We start from the raw sequence: 20,708 nt of genomic DNA, 5'->3' as shown, positions 1-20,708 counted from the left end.
ATACACTTCTTTTTCACTCCCACGGTGACACGTAGCAAGTCTCCTCCCCCTCAACCCGAACACACTCACTCCCCAACACTGCGGGCCAATGGCGAGCGTGGTGGGCGGGGCTTCCTGACAACATCACGGAAGTCCGTGCACGCCGCCATTGCCCTGGGTCTAACGCCCGTGAACAAGCGCCACACCGGCGCGAAACGGCTGTTGCGCCGTCCTCTCATCCCCTGGTCACCCTCCCGCACCCGTCCTCCACTCAGGTCAGATCGATCCACTGTATTTATGTCGTATGAAATGTGACATGTTTCTTGCCTGCTGGTGAAAAATTATGGCGAAATAAATGTGATTTTAGGAAGCTGTGCACGGACTGTCTTGTATGCTCGGTGTTAAGGTTAGGCACCACCAGGGGGGTCTTAGGGTTAGGCACCACCGAGGGAGTGTTAGGGGTAGGCACCACCAGAGGGGGTCTTAGGGTTAGGCACCACCAGGGTAGTTTTAGGGTTAGGCACCACCAGGGGAAGGTTCTGTGTGAGAGTAGGGAGAGGTTAAGTTATAGTTAGGTTTAACATTATCAGTAAATTTACCAATAATGCGATTGTCATTTACCGTTTTTGTTATCTTTCTTGTTATTTTACGTTGCGCTTAAATTGTTACTTACTGATATTGCTAGTAATATCGTTATTTAACATCGCACCTAAATTAGCTCGCCACTTTTTCAAATGTATGCTCCTTTATAGTGAGTGTACCAAATATAATGCAAGGAAAACTGGAGCAGAACTGGTGCAAAAATGGAGTAAATGTGCAGATCAAGTATTCTGACTGGTCACTCTGAGCAACTGCTCCACTTCTTGCTTTGTGCCAAATCTGCTCCAGTTCTCCTTGCACTGGTATAGTTGGTTATATTAAAGCGCAAATCATCAAAAGTGGGTATACAGGGAGTGCAGAATTATTAGGCAAATGAGTATTTTGACCACATCATCCTCTTTATGCATGTTGTCTTACTCCAAGCTGTATAGGCTCGAAAGCCTACTACCAATTAAGCATATTAGGTGATGTGCATCTCTGTAATGAGAAGGGGTGTGGTCTAATGACATCAACACCCTATATCAGGTGTGCATAATTATTAGGCAACTTCCTTTCCTTTGGCAAAATGGGTCTAAAGAAGGACTTGACAGGCTCAGAAAAGTAAAAAATAGTGAGATATCTTGCAGAGGGATACAACACTCTTAAAATTGCAAAGCTTCTGAAGCGTGATCATCGAACAATCAAGCGTTTCATTCAAAATAGTCAACAGGGTCGCAAGAAGCCTGTGGAAAAACCAAGGCGCAAAATAATTGCCCATGAACTGAGAAAAGTCAAGCGTGCAGCTGCCAAGATGCCACTTGCCACCAGTTTGGCCATATTTCAGAGATGCAACATCACTGCAGTGCCCAAAAGCACAAGGTGTGCAATACTCAGAGACATGGCCAAGGTAAGAAAGGCTGAAAGTCGACCACCACTGAACAAGACACACAAGCTGAAACGTCAAGACTGGGCCAAGAAATATCTCAAGACTGATTTTTCTAAGGTTTTATGGACTTATGAAATGAGAGTGAGTCTTGATGGGCCAGATGGATGGGCCCGTGGCTGGATTGGTAAAGGGCAGAGAGCTCCAGTCCGACTCAGACACCAGCAAGGTGGAGGTGGAGTACTGGTTTGGGCTGGTATCATCAAATATGAGCTTGTGGGGCCTTTTCGGGTTGAGAATGGAGTCAAGCTCAACTCCCAGTCCTACTGCCAGTTTCTGGAAGACACCTTCTTCAAGCAGTGGTACAGGAAGAAGTCTGCATCCTTCAAGAAAAACATGATTTTCATGCAGGACAATGCTCCATCACACGCGTCCAGGTACTCCACAGAGTGGCTGGCAAGAAGGGGTATAAGAGAACCTGTGGTCTATCATAAAATGTGAGATTTACAAGGAGGGAAAACAGTACACCTCTCTGAACAGTGTCTGGGAGGCTGTGGTTGCTGCTGCACGCAATGTTGATGGTAAACAGATCAAAACACTGACAGAATCCATGGATGGCAGGCATTTGAGTGTCCTTGCAAAGAAAGGTGGCTTTATTGGTCACTGATTTGTTTTTGTTTTGTGTTTGAATGTCAGAAATGTATATTTGTGAATGTTGAGATGTTATATTGGTTTCACTGGTAAAAATAAATAATTGAAATGGGTATATATTTGTTTTTTGTTAAGTTACCTAATAATTATGCACAGTAATAGTCACCTGCACACACAGATATCCCCCTAAAATAGCTAAAACTAAAAACAAACTAAAAACTCGTAACGATAGGTGTCAGCTGAACAGATTTTCTGATTATTGGTGATCTGCAGTATCACCAATAATACAGATACTATACCTGATTATATGGTGATCTGCAGAATCACCAATAATACAAGTATAGCAAAGCACAAGGCAGCTAATGTAGTATACTGTTTGGTGTAACAGTAATTAGGATGAGCGGGTTCACCCGAGGAGCTTGTGACCCAGACAGTACTGCAGCCGGTGCTCACTATTGGGCAGGTGAGTCAGACCGTGCTGCAGCCGAGAGTGTTGGAAGCACAAACGCAAGTAGAAGATAATACAACCAGAGCTGAACAACTGATCACCTGTGGAGCAGGTGATTCAGGTAGTACTGCAGCCTAGTAGTGTTTGGTGCACAGCACAAGGAGGAGTAATACAATTATTACTGCACTAACGATCCCCTGTGGAACAGGTGATACGAACTGTATTGCAGCCTAGGCGTAGTTGATACAGAAGGTACTGCAGCCTAAGTGTAGGCAATACAGACAGTACTGCAGCCTAGGAGTAGATGATACAGACAGTACTGCAGCCTAGGAGTTGGTAATACAGACGGTACTGTAGTCTAGGGGTGGATGATACAGACAGTACTGCAGCCTAGGAGTAGATGATACAGACAGTACTGCAGCCTAGGAGTAGATGATACAGACAGTAATCTCCCTCACCAGTGGCTAGGCCCACTGGTGCGGGTAGCGAGATCAGACAGGCAGAGTAGGCAACGAGCGGACAGGTACAGTACAGAAACGGAAGACTGATTCAGCGTCAATAACAAGCAGGGTCGGCAACGTGAATCAGATGGTTGAGGCACAGAATCGACAAACAGGAGGATAGTCAGAGGAAGCAGAAAGTCATAACAAATAAACAATGCAATTAGTACTTTAAGCTATCAACAGAATCTGGCTAAGTGTGGATCCCCGGCTCTGGCCGGTTCTAGCACACTTTGGGATCTGACTAGGGTCTGAGCGCTAACACGATAGCATTTGCAACAGCAGACGAGGAGCTACTGACAGGCCTGTCCTATATATACCCAACCATGCTCCACAGCGCCGCCCCAGTCACTTCAGCCAATCCGGACGCTGGCTGGAATCAGCTGACCTAGATGCATAAAGGTCCTGTCGCTCGGCTCGCACGCACGTAGCCCTTAACCTGTGAGCAATAGAAGGACCAGGCAAAGTCTCAGCATGTAACCGCGCGGCAGAGGCCGCTGGCTGATACACGGAGATAGCCGCCATGCCGCTTGTTTCTGCTGCGGTATCTCCGCTATCTATTACAAAACTACTTTCAAAGATATTCAGCTTTGATATTAATGAGTTTTTTGGGTTCATTGAGAACATGGTTGTTGTTCAATAATAAAATTATTCCTCAAAAATACAACTTGCCTAATAATTCTGCACTCCCTGTAGAAAAGCATGTGGTTGGGCAGAAAAAAAATCTACATGAACCTAGCAGCCATGTAAATCAAAGACAGTGGGTCTGCCCAGCAAAAGTTTGCATGAAGCCCTCTCTCCTTTAATGAAATAAATGAGGCCAAGGTTACCATACAGACAGCCATATGAGACGTAATCAAATAATTAAGCAGTGTGTGCACCAAACATCACAATTACCAGCATGTCCCCCAAGAAACATAATTACCTGGAGTGTCAGCTCCAATCAGCATTATAAGGGTGTGGACACAGTATCGCATTGCTCTTTCATGTGATGCTCTGAGTTGCAGAACTGATTCCATTCAACTAAATTAAATTAGGCAGCTCTGCATTGCACACAGAAATGCATATAGCAGTATGTTGTCAGCATGCTGTCTAAGCACTGTCTGGTGTCGCTGCATCAATATTCCTGAAACTGCTCAGCACTTGATCCCTAAATACAATAAGGCTAAGTCGTCATAATTAAGCAGACTCCTCCTACTCCCCAGCAAAGCAAAACAACATAATGTTTCCACACACAACAGCAAAACAACATAAATGTTCCCACACGCATTGCTAAGCAGTGTACCCCTCACCCCGCAATAATGTAATTAGGCAGAAGGCCCACACATAACTAAGAAATGTACCTCCCATTTCAAATATAAGTACACACACACACTATTAAGCAGTGGATTAATGATGTAAGAGGGGATTTGGCCTAGTAATATAATTTGGGTATGGTAGGCATTCTTTGATACTATTAAGTTCTGCAAACCCCTCAGGATGCCCTGAATGGAATAGGTGCCACTGTTGCATTCAATTGGCTAACCCGTTTCCATTGAGACATGGTCGGCACAGGTTAGTAGAACATCTTCTCTTCTTCCCCTCCCTGTACCCAGCGGCCAGTGACATAGGAGGAGGAGGATCCACCAGATTGTGTCCTGCACCACTATGGCTACAAGTAATGTGTATCCTGAATCTATGCCCCTAACAACATACCTGAGAAGCACTCAGCGTCCCCACACAAAAAACAATTAGGCTCAGTGTCAGCGTCCCCTTCCCACAAACACAGCATCTGTGACCCCACACCACACTATTTATTGCATTTTTTTGACCAGGTATGCCAATTGTATAAAATTCAATAAACAGAGAATGTTAAAAAAAAGGTTTCAGCTGAATCAGGGGGCTTGTAATTTACAAGCAAACTATACGGAACTTTGCTGTCTGAATACCGTCCAGTGAGCTATACCTTCCTGTATACAGAAACACTGGAGGCAGGTCAGCGTTGTCTCCAGTCTTACTAACCTTCAACAGAGCAAATGGGAAGGATAGTGAGTGGTGATGACATGTTTGCCCACCGCCAGGAGAGCTGATACCCCGGGCTGGAATACACCAAATAATATATGACATTTTACTGTGGTATCAGAGAGAAATTGCTATTCTGAATTACAGTTAGGTATAACAAACAAAAATAACCTATACCGCTACTTTTTGTTGTCCTTATAATTATCCTACCTGCCTTTGTCCTGAAGTAATGTCATAAGTGTCAAAATCTGATTTACCTCCCAGGTTAAAGCACTACCAATACTGAAAGCTGCCATATTGTATGGTTATGTCATATCCAGTTCTGAGAGAGCTGCCCATGAGGAAATAAATAAATACATTTTAACAAAAACAGTCGGCAGCTCAGGATTGGTGCAGCTGTCATCTAAACAAGCTCTCTATTCAGATTTCTGTGCAAACAGTCTTGTCACAGAAAGTCAAGTCTCCCCCCTCCCCTCCCGCAAGCTCCAGACCCAAGCAAGCCCTTGGCTAATGCAGGTCCACATTAGGAAATTCTTAATACGGCTACTGGAGCTGCTTAGGGCACACCTAAAGAGGGATAGGGAGGCTGCCATATTTATTTCCTTTTAAACAACACCAGTTGCCTGGCATCCTGTTGATCTTTCATGCATCAGCAGTGTCTGAATCACACACCTGAAACACACATGCAGCAAATCCAATCAAACTTCAGTCAAACATCTGATCTCAGGGTTTATGGCTAAATCAACAGCCAGGCAATTTGCATTGCGTTTAAAAGTAAATAAGTATGGTAGCTTCCATATCCCTCTCACTTTATGTGTCCACAGAAAGCGCTGGATCCTGGTACAATATATACTCCATCTATGACACTGACTTTATCACAGTAGTTAATAGGGTTTTTTCAGCTTTAAAGAGTAAATAATAGTTGTATAGATCCACAAGAGTACGTTTTTATTAACAGTACTCAGAATGAATATAATAAAACCATTTTATCAAATCTAAATAGAACACTGATGTAATAAATTTCATCTTCACATACAAATATGTAATGTGTGTAGATTTAAATGTATAGCACTTCAGTAACTCAGAAACTGAGGGGAACAAACAGGGTTTTCTTAAAAGTGAAGTGACAGTAATGAACAGATTATAATACCTATTAATAGGTTGACTGTACCAAAAATGTTGAATGACTTTCATTTAAAGTGATAGCAAAGGAACAGAAGATCACTTGATAGGATATACTGAGGTCCACACAGTGGATATTAAAGTGAGTTGAAGTGAATAATGGTGTTTATTTACATGTGTGCAATATATACATATGATAAACACGGCCAAACACAGGGTGCACCACAGATCCCAGATTGAAAACCCTAACTAACTAAAGCAAATATATACACAGGCAAATGTGCAAGCATAGAGCACATACTTACACAAAATATGTATATGAATGTAATCAAACAAATGGCAGACAAGAGTAGTCGGACAAGCAGATGGTCAAAACCATGAAGTCAAATAGTATAATCAGCAGGTCAAAAGAGTAGTCAGACAGGCAGAGGGTCAATACCAGTGAATAAGATAACAAGGAACAACGGATCAGGAACTGATGACCAGACACATAGGCTTCAGGAAAAATGATCTGGCAATTCACTGGTGGCAGAAGCAGCCCTTAAATGTGCTGAGTGATGGTCATGTGACAGCTCACACTGTTTTAAGGGTTCCACCTGTAGGTGGGCTGAAGTACTGCATAGTTCTGAATGAGAAGAGGGACATCTGCTGGTGGACAGCTGAAGTTCATACGGTTCACAAGTGCTTCCACCAGCAGGAGACTTGAAGGCACAGTTCATGACAATATCACAAAAGACAAAATAATAAGCGTTGAGATACAAATTCATGAACACATTATACAACAAAATATTTACATATCATAAAAGTGCAAGTACTAGAGGTACATTTATAAATTCCCCAGAGTTTAAGCGGCAGATGGAGCAACATGTAAAATGAAAGTGCATAATGTGGCTCAACAGGATATGTAACATAAAAGTGTTATATTCAGCTGGGTCTTTAAAATGTGATTCCACTTAATAAGTGTCTGCAGAGATTACCCACATTTAGAAGAGTCTGACCCCTTCTGTGCCACACATGTATTGTGGTAAAAACACTTCTTCAGGGGCTGAAAGCAAAAACTGGGGCTTTGAACAACATGCACTCATATTTACATGTTGTTAAATTCATACAAGTATTATAGTAAAGTAAACTTCATAGGCACTATTTGTACAGGCTATACAATACTATACTATAACACTGCAAGCTTTTAATTATATCGGCCTTCCTGATACAGAGAGCAAAGCCTATTGAGTTAAATCATTTCAAGTAAAATGTAACACTTGGCCATACATGTGTTTTAATTCTTTTCTGTATTATTTTGTAGGAGAAGCTGGTCGTCCTGGGCCACCAGGATCTCAAGGTGAAAAAGGTCAGCCAGGTCGAGATGGTATTCCTGGGCCTGCAGGTCTGAAGGGAGAACCAGGTTAGTTGTCATCAGGTGTGGATCATCACACTTCCTTATTAGCATACAGCTTGTCCTAAATGTGAATATCTGTTTTAGGATTGCCAGGCTTTGGATCACCAGGATTACCGGGAACTCCTGGGAGTCCAGGTAAGATTTTTGTTTCATCTTTTTTAATGGTTTAAAAATGTAAATGGCTTTTTAATATCAAAGCCCCCTTCAATCCTTGATCATTAATACATATAGTACCCCTTTCCCCCCAGCAGTCATTCATCATAGTTATTATTGTTTACAAAAGTAGAGAAGTACTTTAATTTTACAATTTTTCCTGTGGTCACTTGGCCACTTGTCATTTAAGTTCCTTTTCTAGCCCAGCTGTGATTCGTCTCTTTCTCAAATTCAATAAAATGCAGTGTTTCAGCAAGCAAAGGTGAGAGCACAAGCTTCTGGCTGAAGATTCCCTAAGAATATGCAAAGGGGAGCCTATCCTCCTTTTAAAAAAAAGCAAGCAACAATGGTGATTAGTGATGGTCATGTCTAGGAGAACTCATGAAGAAGAGTGGGATTTGTTTGATCAGCTGACAGATTTGCAAATCTTTTATTTGATCTGATAACATCCTGCTTTTAGCACACAATCATGACTAGCAAATCAGACTTATATATTGTATCTATTATTTAACCAAAATGGTCACATGCTTTTTCATGAGTTCTCCTACACATGACCATCACTAATGGTGATTATATGACCACACAGACAGTTGTAAAGTGAAGCTATCTCTGGACTGTTTTCAATTACATTTGTGGTAAATTACTTCTGGAAGGAAGAATAGTTAAAGAGAACCCGAGGTGGGTTTGAAGAATATTATCTGCATACAGTGGCTGGATCTGCCTCTACAGCCCAGCCTCTGTTGCTATCCCAAACCTCCCTAAGGTCCCCCTGCACTCTGCAATCCCTCATAAATCACAGCCACGCTGCTGACAAACAGCTTGTCAGAGCTGGCTGTGTTTATCTCTATAGTGTCAGTCTGCTGCTCTCCCCGCCTCCTGCAGAACTCCAGTCCCCGCTTGCATCCCTTCCCTCCCTGCTGATTGGAGGGAAGGGACGGGGGCAGGGACCGGAGCTCTGCAGGAGGCGGGGGAGCAGCTGAGCCTGACACTACAGATGTAAACACAGCCTCACAGCACGGCTGTGATTTATGAGGGATTGCAGAGTGCAGGGGGACCTTAGTGGGGTTTGGGATAGCAACAGAGGCTGGGCTGTATAGGCAGATCCAGCCTCTGTATGCAGATAACATTCTTTAAACACATCTCGGGTTCTCTTTAAGACTGGAATAGGACAAAAGTTTACACGTATTCAGTACATATCATGTCTTTTCTTGAGTGGGTAAAAGGGTGGTTTACAGCATTTCTGTTGCCTCCAAAGTGTTTGTTCCAAAGTGCCAGCGCGTGATATTTATTTTCTAACAAAGACATCTTCAGGGCATATGTAGTGATTAGATTACTAAAACTTATGATTTGTAACAAATGAAAACAGAAGTCTCAAGAAAGATGCTTTCGGCATGGCATAGCTTCTAAAGATCACAGCAGCTTGCACTTTAATTTTTGAAATTTTACTAGTCTCCTTAGGTTTCCACATACCAGAGATGGGTGTATGTTTAGATCAGGAAAAGGTGGACTTGGTGTAACGATTGGTGTCAGCTAAACAGATTTTTCTGATTATTGGTGATCTGCAGTATCACCAATAATACAGATGCTATACCTGATTATGTGGTGATCTGCAGAATCACCAATAATGCTAGTATAGCCAGACACAGGACTACCAATGTGAGATAGTGTTTGGTGCAACAGTAATGAGGAATATGAAGTCTCCCGAGGAGCGGGTGATTTAGACAATACTGCAGCCAGTGAACACCTGAGGAGCAGGTGTTACAGACAGTGCTGTAAAAGATGGACACCTGAGGAGCAGGTGTTACAGGCTATGCTACAAAAGGTATTCACCTGAGGAGCAGGTGATTAAGACTACACTGCAGCCAGTGGACACCTGAGGAGCAGGTGTCTACAGACAGTGCTACAGTTGAGCTTCACCTGAGGAGCAGGTGCAAAGCCACAGATCCCTCGCCAGTGGCTAAGCCCACTGGTGGGGTAAGAAAGGTCAGACAAGCAGAGTCGGCAACGTACGGACAGATAAGGTACCAAGACAGAAGACTGATTCAATGTTAGGTTCAGGCAGGGTCTGCAACATGAATCAGATGAGCAGAGGTACAGAGTCAGTAAGCAGAAGAATAGTCAACGGAGGCAGAAGGTCATAACAGATAATACAATAAACTAGTACTTTAAGCTATCAACAGAATCTGGCTAAGTGTGGATCCCCAGCTTCAGCTGGTTCTAGCACACTTTGGGATCTGACTAGGTCTGAGCGCTCACACGTTAGCATTTGCAACAGCAGACAAGGAACAACTGACAGACATGCTGTATATATACTGGGAGCGCTCCTTAGCGCCGCCCCAGTCACTCAGCCAATCGGAATCAGTGTTGGAGTCAGCTGACCGGCTGATCAGCTGACTCCCCTTATGCTTGCATAAAGCTCCTGCCTGTGCGCGCGCGCGTAGACCTCAGTCTATGTGCGACTGAGAGACCAGGCAAAGTACCATCATGTAACAGCGCGGCGGAGGCCGCTGGCTGAGACGCGGGGACAGCCGCCATGTCGCTCAGCGCTGCGGCGGCCTCCCCCGCGCTCACCATAGTCCCAGGCTCAACTCCATCATGTACCTGCGTGGCGGAAACCGCCGGCTGAGGCGTGGAGATAGCCGCCATGCTGTTCCCTGTTGCGGCGGCATCTCCACTATGCTTTACACTTGGTGCAAGAAACAGATAAGCAGAGTGTTGGCCATGCAATTATATGCAATGTTTTTGGTTTAAGATGCAGTTTTCATCTGTAATTTCTAGGCATAGTCTCATTCAGTTGCCTGTCCCAACCAATCTCTTTACAGACACCTAACCTTAAAGAGTACCCGAGCTGGGTTTGAACAATGTGATCTGCATAGTGAGGCTGGATCTGCCTATACAGCCCAGCCTCTGTTGGTATTCCAAACCCCCCTAAGGTCCCCCTGCACTCTGCAATCCCTGATAAATCACGGCCGTGCTGTCGACACACAGCGTGTCGCAGCAGGCTGTGTTTTTCTCTATAATGTCAGTCTGCTGCTCTCCCCACCTTTTGCAGAACTCCGGTCCCCGCCTGCCTCCCTTCCCTCCTCGCTGATTAGAGGGAAGGGAGGGGGGCAGGGACTGGAGCTCTGCAGGAGGTGGGGGAGCAGCCGAGACTGACACTACAGATGTAAACACAGCCGCACAGCATGGCTGTGATCTATGTCTGATTTCAGAGTGCAGGGGGACATTAGGGGGGTTTGGAATACCAACAGAGGCTGGGCTGTATAGGCAGATCCAGCCTCTGTATTCAGATAACATTCTTCAAACACACCTCAGGTTCTCTTTAAGCTCCTCCTTTATTGTTATCTTCTTATGACACCTAATCTTAGTTTCCCTCTGTAAAGCTAAGCTCTGCCTGTGTCCTAACCCTAACTCCTCCCTTCAAATTAACCTCTTTCTAATGCCTTATTCCACCTTTCTAACCCAAACAACTAACACCACCCTATTCTCTAACCCTTGTGATCCACACCCTGTACTTTCCTTCTGTCCTCAATTTGTTCTTCAACATCTAGTTCCCAATTTTCCTCCTGATCCAGACCTCCCACTAACCTCTTCCTGACACCTAACCTTAACCTCTCCCTGATATTAACCCCTTCATGACTCCTAATCTATTCCTGACTGATTGTACTGTATTCCTTCACTCTTCTTATGTCTAACCCATACTGGTATTCACCTTCTATTGACCAGTTGTGCTTCAATGTCCAGTGCCCAGTCTTTCTTCCTGTAGGTGATACAGCTATAGTGCCTAGCCTGTGTGTGGGCGCAGCAGTGGATTCAATGCCTTCAACCTTACATGGAAAAGAGGCCTTAAGGTCATACTTTATCCAGTTACACTCCCAATATCTCATCAAATCTTTAAGCCCTAAATGAAGAATGTCTTAGGACTGAACCATGTTAAAATGAAGCATCTGTACTATTAAATTTAGATGTTCTTACTTTACCTCAGTTTACATGATGTATGCATAATTTTTAATACATTTTTTATGTGTTTGCAGGTGGAAAGGGTGAGGCAGGATTATCTGGACCTCCCGGATCCCCTGGATTTCCTGGTGCTAAAGGAGACAGTGGTTATCCTGGACGTTCCGGTAGCCCAGGACCACCAGGACAACCAGGTCTCCCCGGGATAGCCACACCAGGTCCCAAAGGAAATCCTGGCCCAGCAGGACCTCCTGGAAGATCAGGTAAAAACATTCTCTTAATCACTGGATGTGGATTTTACTTTTGCTGCCAGCTTTTTAGATTCAGAGGTTTATTTTTGCATACCAAGCATTCAGCCTAAACAGTATATACATAAAATAAAATCATCATCCTGTATTCCGAACATTCTATATTGGGCATGTGAAAACACTATCTGGCTGTCATCCTTATATGACTCCTTATTTGAACAACTAATTGATAAAAATTATTGAAGACATATATGTTAAGAAAACACTTTGGTATTGAAAAATAAATTCAGTTTTTGTTTACTACTCTGAAATACTAATAGCTGGTAGCAAAAGACTGAGCACTTGTTTCCAGCATGATGTCACTGAAATAAGCTAGTGAGCACACAAAATAGCCTTGGCACAGTCTGTGGCAGAAGAGTTTGTATGTTCATGGTCACCAAGCCAGTCAACATAGTGAGCACGTGTGTCAGCAAAATTCATTGCATTCTACACTGTGAAATCAATCCCAGGGGTGCACTGAAGCATGAACAAATTTGGACCCCTTTCTCTTCGTATTCCATGTCTGTGCTGTGTTGACTCCATCCCATTGCATTAGACGGCGGAATCCACTGATCAGCAGTCTTTCATCTTATGTTCTGTACTTGTGAGCGGCATCCTCATGTGTCTGTAATTCACTCTAAGCAAGGAGAACATGACTGATGTTACTGCTTTTATTTGGCAACAATAGGTAGATTAACACGGCAACCAAAAACCCATGACACTTTCTAGCCAGGTTTTGTAATGCTGTATTGGAATCAGCCTACCTCAAAATTTACAGTCAATTCACCTACAGACAAATCCCCACATTTTTACCAAGCTTATCAGCTAGCACTTGATCTGTGTATATGAAGTTACTCAGTATTGCTAGCAAGCAGGTCTGCTAGGAGCTGTACACCCACAACAACATCCCCCCATAAACATGTATGTCGTGTATATGCTGTGGACCCACCACAATGCCTTTACTACGAGAGTGTGTGATCATTCCTTTACTCCTCCTCGTGATGAAGGCACCTGAAGTAAACAGTAGTAGTATAATAGCCATGGATGGATGCTTTCAGGTCCCATAGACCTCTATGGTGTATGAGCCCTGTTTGATAAATGAGGCTATGTAATTAAGAGCCATATGTGTGCTGTAAAACAGATGTTCTGTATGCCTGGCACAAATAAAATTGCATATTGTCCACTGTCCTAAAGTGATGTATCATGGGTCTTGCTTTTCTGGACCCATGGAAGGCATAACCTGCATCTACTGCTTGTTTTAAGAAGGCAGTACTGTATTTTGTTTTCAGTAGTGCAGCCGCACAGGGGCCCCATGCCTCTAGGGCCCATGCAGCTGCACCACAGTTAGGCCATGATTATTCTGTAGGCTCTTCTCTGTGTATTTCTCTCTGAAACCCATAAGGGCACAGTAATATTTGCTTGTGGCCCAGTCATACACTAGTATGAAATGTGTGTTACATTAATACGGTGCCTACAGAATGTAACCTAGATTCATGCACTTTTATGTTCTGAACATTATTTGGATCCAACCATAATCTGATATGATTACGGTAACTCACATGGGGCCCCTTCATTTATTCTGCACAGGGGCCCACTGTTGGCTTTGTCCGCCACTGGTAGGAAGCTAGTAATTTCCTGTTAGTCCGTAGTATCCGTAGTGGTTCTGGGCCTCAGTAACGTAACTGGACATCTCATGTATCATCTCTTCAGCATGTGATGGTGCTGGGAGGCAGGGTGCCACATAATGTGCCCCATAAAGCTTAGGACACTTGATAAAAGAGAGAGCGAGACAATGGGAATAAATACATTTAAATACAGTAGAAAGTTCCACTTTGTGATGTAGTGCTGATTAGTTACTTTGAACATTACATCTTCTGTTTATTACATACATAAGCAACCTGATCATTAGCACTGTGCAGTACATGACCAACAGTGCTTGTGTTCATTGAGAAAGCACTAGTACATCCCTACTCAGTCATGCTCTCCTTGTAAGCCTTGTATTTACTGCATGTATTGTGGGAAAGAGGCTTTTCGTCTTGTTTATTTGTGCATGTGCTAATGTGGATAAAGCAAACTATTATCAGTGTTTCACAAGTCAGCAAATCAAGCCTTTGTCCTGCAGGCCTATAGGGCACATTGTTAAAGGGCTGCATGGGTAACACTTTAGCGTGAAGTCACACACCCTCCTGCCACGAGCTTTCACTCTGTTTACAGAAATTCAAAGCACTAATTCTACAGCTAATTGCACCTTTGTAAAGAAAGGATATATTAAACTAGATTACTTATGTTGACAGCAATCCTGTACATAACTCTTGTACAAAAATTAGACCCCCCCCCCAAAAAAAAATCCTAATAAAATATGGCATCTTGGAGACATTTAAAAGGAACCCAAAGTGTGAGACCTATGGAAGTTGCTATATTTATTTCCTTTTAAAAAATACCAGTTGACTGGCAGTCCTGCTGATCTTTCTGATCAGTGGGGTCTAAATCACACACCTGAAACAAGTATGCAGCTAATCTTGTCAGATTTTTCATAAATATCTGATTTGCATGCTTGCTCAGAGTCTGTGGCTTAAAGTAATAGAGGCAGAGGGTCAGCAGGACAGTCAGGCAAAATGCATTATTTAAAATAAAATAAACATGTCAGCATCAATATTCCTCTCAGATTGGGTTCCCTTTAACATATTTTCTCATGTATTTATTGTAGTCAGCACAAAACAGCAACAACAAGAAATACCAAAACAAAAAAAATGAATTTTTATAAATGTTACTTTCTTTTAGCTCCATTTTGTACCTGGTACAGTTTATTGAGCAGATGATAATGTTACTTTACGGCTGCAGTAAAGAATTATGTTCTCTTGCATGAGGAAAGTTTTTCACACTGATAACTATGCCTAGTAGTCTCTATGAAGTTGTCCTTCATTATACTGCTGCAAAACAAATCTCTTGGGCTTATAAAGCTTGCCATTCAAACCAGCAGCTAGAGCTCTAAACACATCACATTTTATGTGTGATGTAATAATATAATATGTAATGCTAAATAAAATAAAAAATGGTTGTGTATTTGGAGGGGGAGATAACATTTTAGTGGGTACAGACTCAATAATGAAGGATCAACAGGAATATATAGTAGGACAGTTTCAGAGAGAATACTTTAGAGATGGTAAATAAATACTTTAAAAAACAAACAAAACAAACACAGACACAATGGAAGCCCAGATGGTGTAGTGTTTTCTGGTAGAGGGAGGTCATTAAGGAGGGTACTCACAAAGTGGTGTTGCTGTGATGAGCAACCAAACAATATAGCTTTTAGGAGTATAAAGGTGGCCATACACTGGTCGATGTGCCATTAGATCGACCAGCTGACAGATCCCTATCTGATCGAATCTGATCAGATAGGGATCGTTCTGTTCAGCTGCTCCTGCCGCCTGTCCCCCCCCCCCCGTATACATTACCTGAGGCTGGCTCCCGGGCGTCTTCTCCGCACTGCACCGCACCGCTGTTCTTGCTCCATCCCGGCGCTTCCTGTGTTACTCCGTGACCAGGAAGTTCAAATAGAGCGCCCTCTATTTCAACTTCCTGGTCACCGGAGTGACACAGGAAGTATAAGCGTACACTGGGACATGCGGAAATGCGGTGCAGCGAGGAGAAGAGGACCCCGGAGCCAGCTTCAGGTAATGTATACATGCTCGGATCGGGCCCGAATCGTACGCCGCAAGCGACGCGCTCCTACCGCCGGGCGATCGAGGGTAATTTCCCGCACGGCGCGATCGACGGTCCGATCCGATTTCGGGAGGGAATCGGATCGGCGGGTGCGTTTAGCGCAAGCGATTGGCAGCAGATCCGATCCCAGGATCGGATCTGCTGTCGAAACGGCCGTGAATCGAGCCAGTGTATGGCCTGCTTAACTGCCTCCCCTCGGGTACAGGAACCACCACTGTACTTTGGTCCCACTCTCAAGGAAAAGACGGCCTGGTACCTGTCAGCTAAAACCAGCTGGCAGAAAACTGCCTTGCTTTAGAAGGTAACAAAAACAATGGGGGGGTCGGCAGGGAGGGTAGAGGCACTGGTAGAGGCACTGGGGAAGAATAAAATACAGGAAAATCCTTACCCCTGGGGGGTACTCACCTCGGGTGGGGGAAGCCTCCGGATCCTAATGAGGCTTCCCACGCCGTCCTCTGTCCCACAGGGGTCTCGCTGCAGTCCTCTGAACAGCCGGCGACAGACCCGACTGTAATTTCAATATTTACCTTTGCTGGCTCCAGCGGGGGCGCTGTGGCTGCTTTCGGCTCGGAACTAGACGGAAATACCCGATCTCCGTCGGGTCCGCTCTACTGCGCAGGCGCCGGAGACTTGCGCCTGCGCAGTAGAGCAGACCCGACGACGATCGGGTATTTCCACCTACTTCGGAGCCGACAGCCACCAGAGCGCCTGCGCAGGAGCCGGGAAGGTAAATATTTACGTCGCCGCTGTACGGAGTGCTACGGCGAGACCCTCGAGGGACAGAGGACGGCGTGGGAAGCCTCATTAGGATCCTGAAGCTTCCCCCACCCGAGGTGAGTACCCCCAGGGGACAGTTTGATGTTACAGTTCCTCTTTAAAAACTAAAATGAATAGCAATGTCAGTATGTGAAAATAAACTGGCATTGAGCTGCTCAACACCAGGCTATTTTCACATGCTGGCGCTGATGTTTGGCCTGATGAAGTCAGGTACAGTATATATGCTCACGAAAAGCGTTTCCATAGTGCAAATACACTTCTTTTTTACCCTTTATTTATATCATCTTTGAGGTAAGCCACTTCTTACTTTTCATTTTAAGGATTTTAGTCTAATTTATCCTTCCTGGGCACCTCTGCCCACATTGTGTTTCTAAGAGGGGAAATGTGAAGTTTGGTCCACAGAAGTTTTATAAGCTTCACTAGGCTAGAAACTAAGGAGAAATGTGCCCAGAGTGAACACTGACAGCAATAAAAACATGACACTTTTTAAATCTCTCTTTTAGCTGTAGTACAATAGTAGAACTGTTACATGAATACACGCTCATCAAGTCCCCCCATGCTTCTAAACTCAGGCAGCTTGAAGCATAGCTCCGCATTGTGTTCTGTGAAAGCACTGATAATAGTTTGGCACCGCTGGTACGTTTGGGTCTTGCTGCAAGACAGTTGATATGTAACCAGAATGTGGGATTTTTGTTTGTGAAATTTTCTAACAATCTCGATATTTCCCCCTCTTACGTCTAATGATCAATATGGAAATGGATATTTGAATTGTGATCTCACTTCCAGGCCCTGAAGGTCAGCCCTTAAAATCTGAGATTATTTCATGCAAAAATGTCAAATGTTAAATCACAGGATAATTACAGTAGATTCAGTCATCTATAGTTTATTTATGGAAGCATGAAAGCATTATTAGGACTGTTGTAACTTGCAATGTTTATGATGGAAGTAAGAGTCTGTCTGAGAAGAAGACAAGTCACATTACTTATTACTTTATATATCTGTAAATATCAGGCAGTTTTTATATGTTACCGAGCCTAACCCCTAGTTATGCTCACCCCTATTATCAGACCTATGACTGAGTTAGACAAGACAAATAACATTTATATTGCGCTTTTCTCCTGGCGGACTCAAAGCGCCAGAGCAGCAGCCACTAGGGCGCGCTCTATAGGCAGTAGCAGTGTTAGGGAGACTTGCCAAAGGTCTCCTACTGAATAAGTGCTGGCTTACTGAACAGGCAGAGCCGAGATTCGAACCCTGGTCTCCTGTGTCAGAGGCAGAGCCCTTAACCATTACACCATCCAGCCACCTCATATTAGAGTTATGCTTGAGTTACAGTGAAACCTTGGTTTGCTAGCTTAATTCGCTCCAGAAAGATGCTTGTAATCCAAAGCATTAAAAATGAATGGAAACTGATGATTCGTTCCACAATCCAAAAACGTGTGGAAAAATATTTAATACTAAGTACTGTACTGTATAAAGTAAAAATGTTAAAAAGATTTTCTCTATAAATAACAGAATCATTGCTATCTGTTGGCTTACCCCAACTTTTTTGTGTTTAGCTTTAACAAAGAACTTATCCAATGACAGTTGCTTTTACCTAATTGAGGGTTTCACAGAAATGTGACATTGTAGTCCCTACACTCAGATTAAGTACAATCCTGCTGCGTCAAAGGGAGAAGAACCATTGGCTCATTTGTGATGACGTGGCGTTCTTTGCTTTTACATCAAGAGATTGCTAGCTTATCAAGTCAAAATTTCAAAACATTTTTTCAATCTAAGGTTTTACTGTATTCAGTTAAATCATCATATACTTAGCAGAGGAAGGCAGCAGATAAATTGTGATATTACAGTGTTCCTGTTATTACGATAGCTTGAGTTTTTATATGCACCATCTACTACTGTCATTTGGCTAGGAAAAGAACTGTGTGTTCTTTTTGTTATTAAAGGCAACTTCAGAAATACTGAATTTGCTCAGAGAGATAGTTATGATGCCACAGTGTTCCTGGAGCTGAGAGGAATCCTGTAATTGCTATAATGAGCTTGTGCAAGTAACCTCGTAAATGCAGTTATGGGACATAGTTCACCTGGTGAAATACCATATATAATTGACTCTGTCATACAGTATGAGGCAGGCAGCATCCCACAGTTATGCACTTATGTGACGTCAGGGTTATTATTGACTACAAGTGTATGTTGTAGGATTAAAATCTCAAAAATAGTACCTTTTACTGGCCAAAATAAAGCATCCTAACGTAAGCTTTCAGATATCTAGTCTCTCCTTTTGGGGTATACTTACTGATAAAAGATGAAGTGGCAGGATACCAAAAAATCAAAAACAAGTGGCCTAAGCAAGAACATTAAAATGAACAAGACTTGAATGACCGTTTCTAATAATCTTGATCTTCACTTGCGAATTGTTATAATAGTGCAGTCTTACAGGTCAAGGGTAAGTGTTTGGCCCATTACAATGTTTTCTCTCCAGGTTGGAAGGGATGTTCTTTGTACAAAAGTCAGGATAATCTATTACAGAAGCTGCCTTACTGTAAACCTTTGCTTACTGCTCTGTGGTGATGATTATGTCTAGGAGAACTCATGGAAGAAGCATGTAATCAGTTTGGTCAGGTGATATGTGAAAACAGAATTTTGCCTTCTTAAAACAGAAGGTATTTATGATTATTCAGGTTGTAGTGAGCATATAAGGGCCTCATTTCACTAAGCTTTATCAAACACTTTATCAAACGTTTGATAATTTACGTCATGGGTAAAATCTAATTTTGAACTCACTAAGGTGTTATATACTTATCAAATGTTTTATCGATAAAACGTTCAATAAATCTTTAACACCTTAGTGAATTCAAAATTAGATTTTACTTATGAGGTAAATTATCAAACGTTCGACAAAATGTTTGATAAAGCTTAGTGAATTGAGGCCAAGGTGTCCAACAATACATCACTGCTGAATATGCAAATCGTACCTGTGTTGTCCCTAAAAACTAAACTCATCTCCAGAACCGCTGGAATATAATGATGTGTCAGCTTGTTAATATTGCAGAGCCATATTAATACAACATTCATAAAGACTGTTTAGGACTGGTTGATCCTCATCAGTGCATGGCATGGATTACTATGGCTCTATGAGGTAGGACTTGAAACACCCAGAGTTAAAGATTACCCAGCAAGCTCATGGTGAACCAGAATTCCCAGTAGTGTGTAAGTGGCTAAAAAGCCCTCTTACTAAAAACAGAAATGTATCTTCTTAAAATTGAAGGTTTGTCTGAATACTCAGGTTGGAGTAAGCATATGAGGTATCCCAAAATGCATCACTGCTGAATATGCAAATTATCTCTTTGTCAGGTGATAGATGTGTAAGTCTCTGATTTGCTAGTCATGATCATGTGCTAAAGTAGGATGTGATCACAGCAAATCAGAGCTTTGCAAATCTATCAGCTGATCAAACAAATCACATGCTTCTCCATGAGTTCTCCAAGACATGGGAATCACTACTGCTCTGGGTAGCTGCAAAAAAAGAGAGAAGGCAGCAGTCCAGAGAGAGGTTCTTTTATCAGCCCTGAGCTAAACAAAAGGAGGTAGAACAGCTCCTCTGCAGCGTTACCAATAAATGAATAGTATTTAAAGATGGAGGTGCTAGAATGTCCATCTGGTTTTGACTCTTATTTTGGTGGATTCCATTGTTGTGGTGCCACAAGTACAGGAGGCCAGGAAGCTTTCCCCAGTGAGTACATAGATGACAGTGGAAAAAACTGATAGATGCTGCTAAACATAAAAAAATATTGCTGGCAGCAAGGTTTAGTTACTGTATAAGAACAGCCTTCACAACATAGAGTGAAATCACAATTAATATTATGAATAGTTATCCTAGGCCTGTAATTCTCTTCTATTATAATGATTTAACATTCAGATGATTGGAAATGCCCATTAGTAATTTTTTTTTAACGCTGTCTTTGTTTCACATATATGGCATTCTTAAGCTACCTACACACTTTAGATTTGTCTTTGTTTAGGATGAAAAGCTACTGTGAGTGTCTCTCCTATAGGGCTAGTTCACAGGGAGAGCTGTAAAAACAGCGCAGTAGATTTGGGTGCAGCCGGCACCACCATAAGCCGTAATAGGAATTACGGCTGTAGCGGTGCTCAGTGAGTAACTTGGGCGCCGTCAAAAGGCGGAGCACAAATTATTACAAAAACATTGTAATTCGTCCGCCAGCAATAGCTGGAAGCCGAATTACATCTT

General features: G+C 42.9%; 1 protein-coding gene across 2 annotated transcripts in view; it reads left to right on the top strand.

Annotated features, from left to right (window-relative positions):
• The window catches only part of COL4A5 (collagen type IV alpha 5 chain), a 296,097-nt gene that overhangs the window by 225,348 nt on the left and 50,041 nt on the right, over positions 1–20,708 (top strand). For both annotated transcript variants that reach the window (XM_068251138.1, XM_068251139.1), the window contains exons 39-41: positions 7,467–7,565; positions 7,644–7,694; positions 11,747–11,932. In XM_068251138.1, the coding sequence (XP_068107239.1) occupies positions 7,467–7,565; positions 7,644–7,694; positions 11,747–11,932 (336 nt within the window). The remainder of the gene's footprint in view (positions 1–7,466; positions 7,566–7,643; positions 7,695–11,746; positions 11,933–20,708) is intronic.

This window comes from Hyperolius riggenbachi, chromosome 8 (genome assembly GCF_040937935.1).
Source record: "Hyperolius riggenbachi isolate aHypRig1 chromosome 8, aHypRig1.pri, whole genome shotgun sequence".
NCBI classification, from domain to species: domain Eukaryota; kingdom Metazoa; phylum Chordata; class Amphibia; order Anura; family Hyperoliidae; genus Hyperolius; species Hyperolius riggenbachi.
Note: the sequence above shows the minus strand (reverse complement) of the source record. Positions and strands in the feature narration are given on the sequence as shown.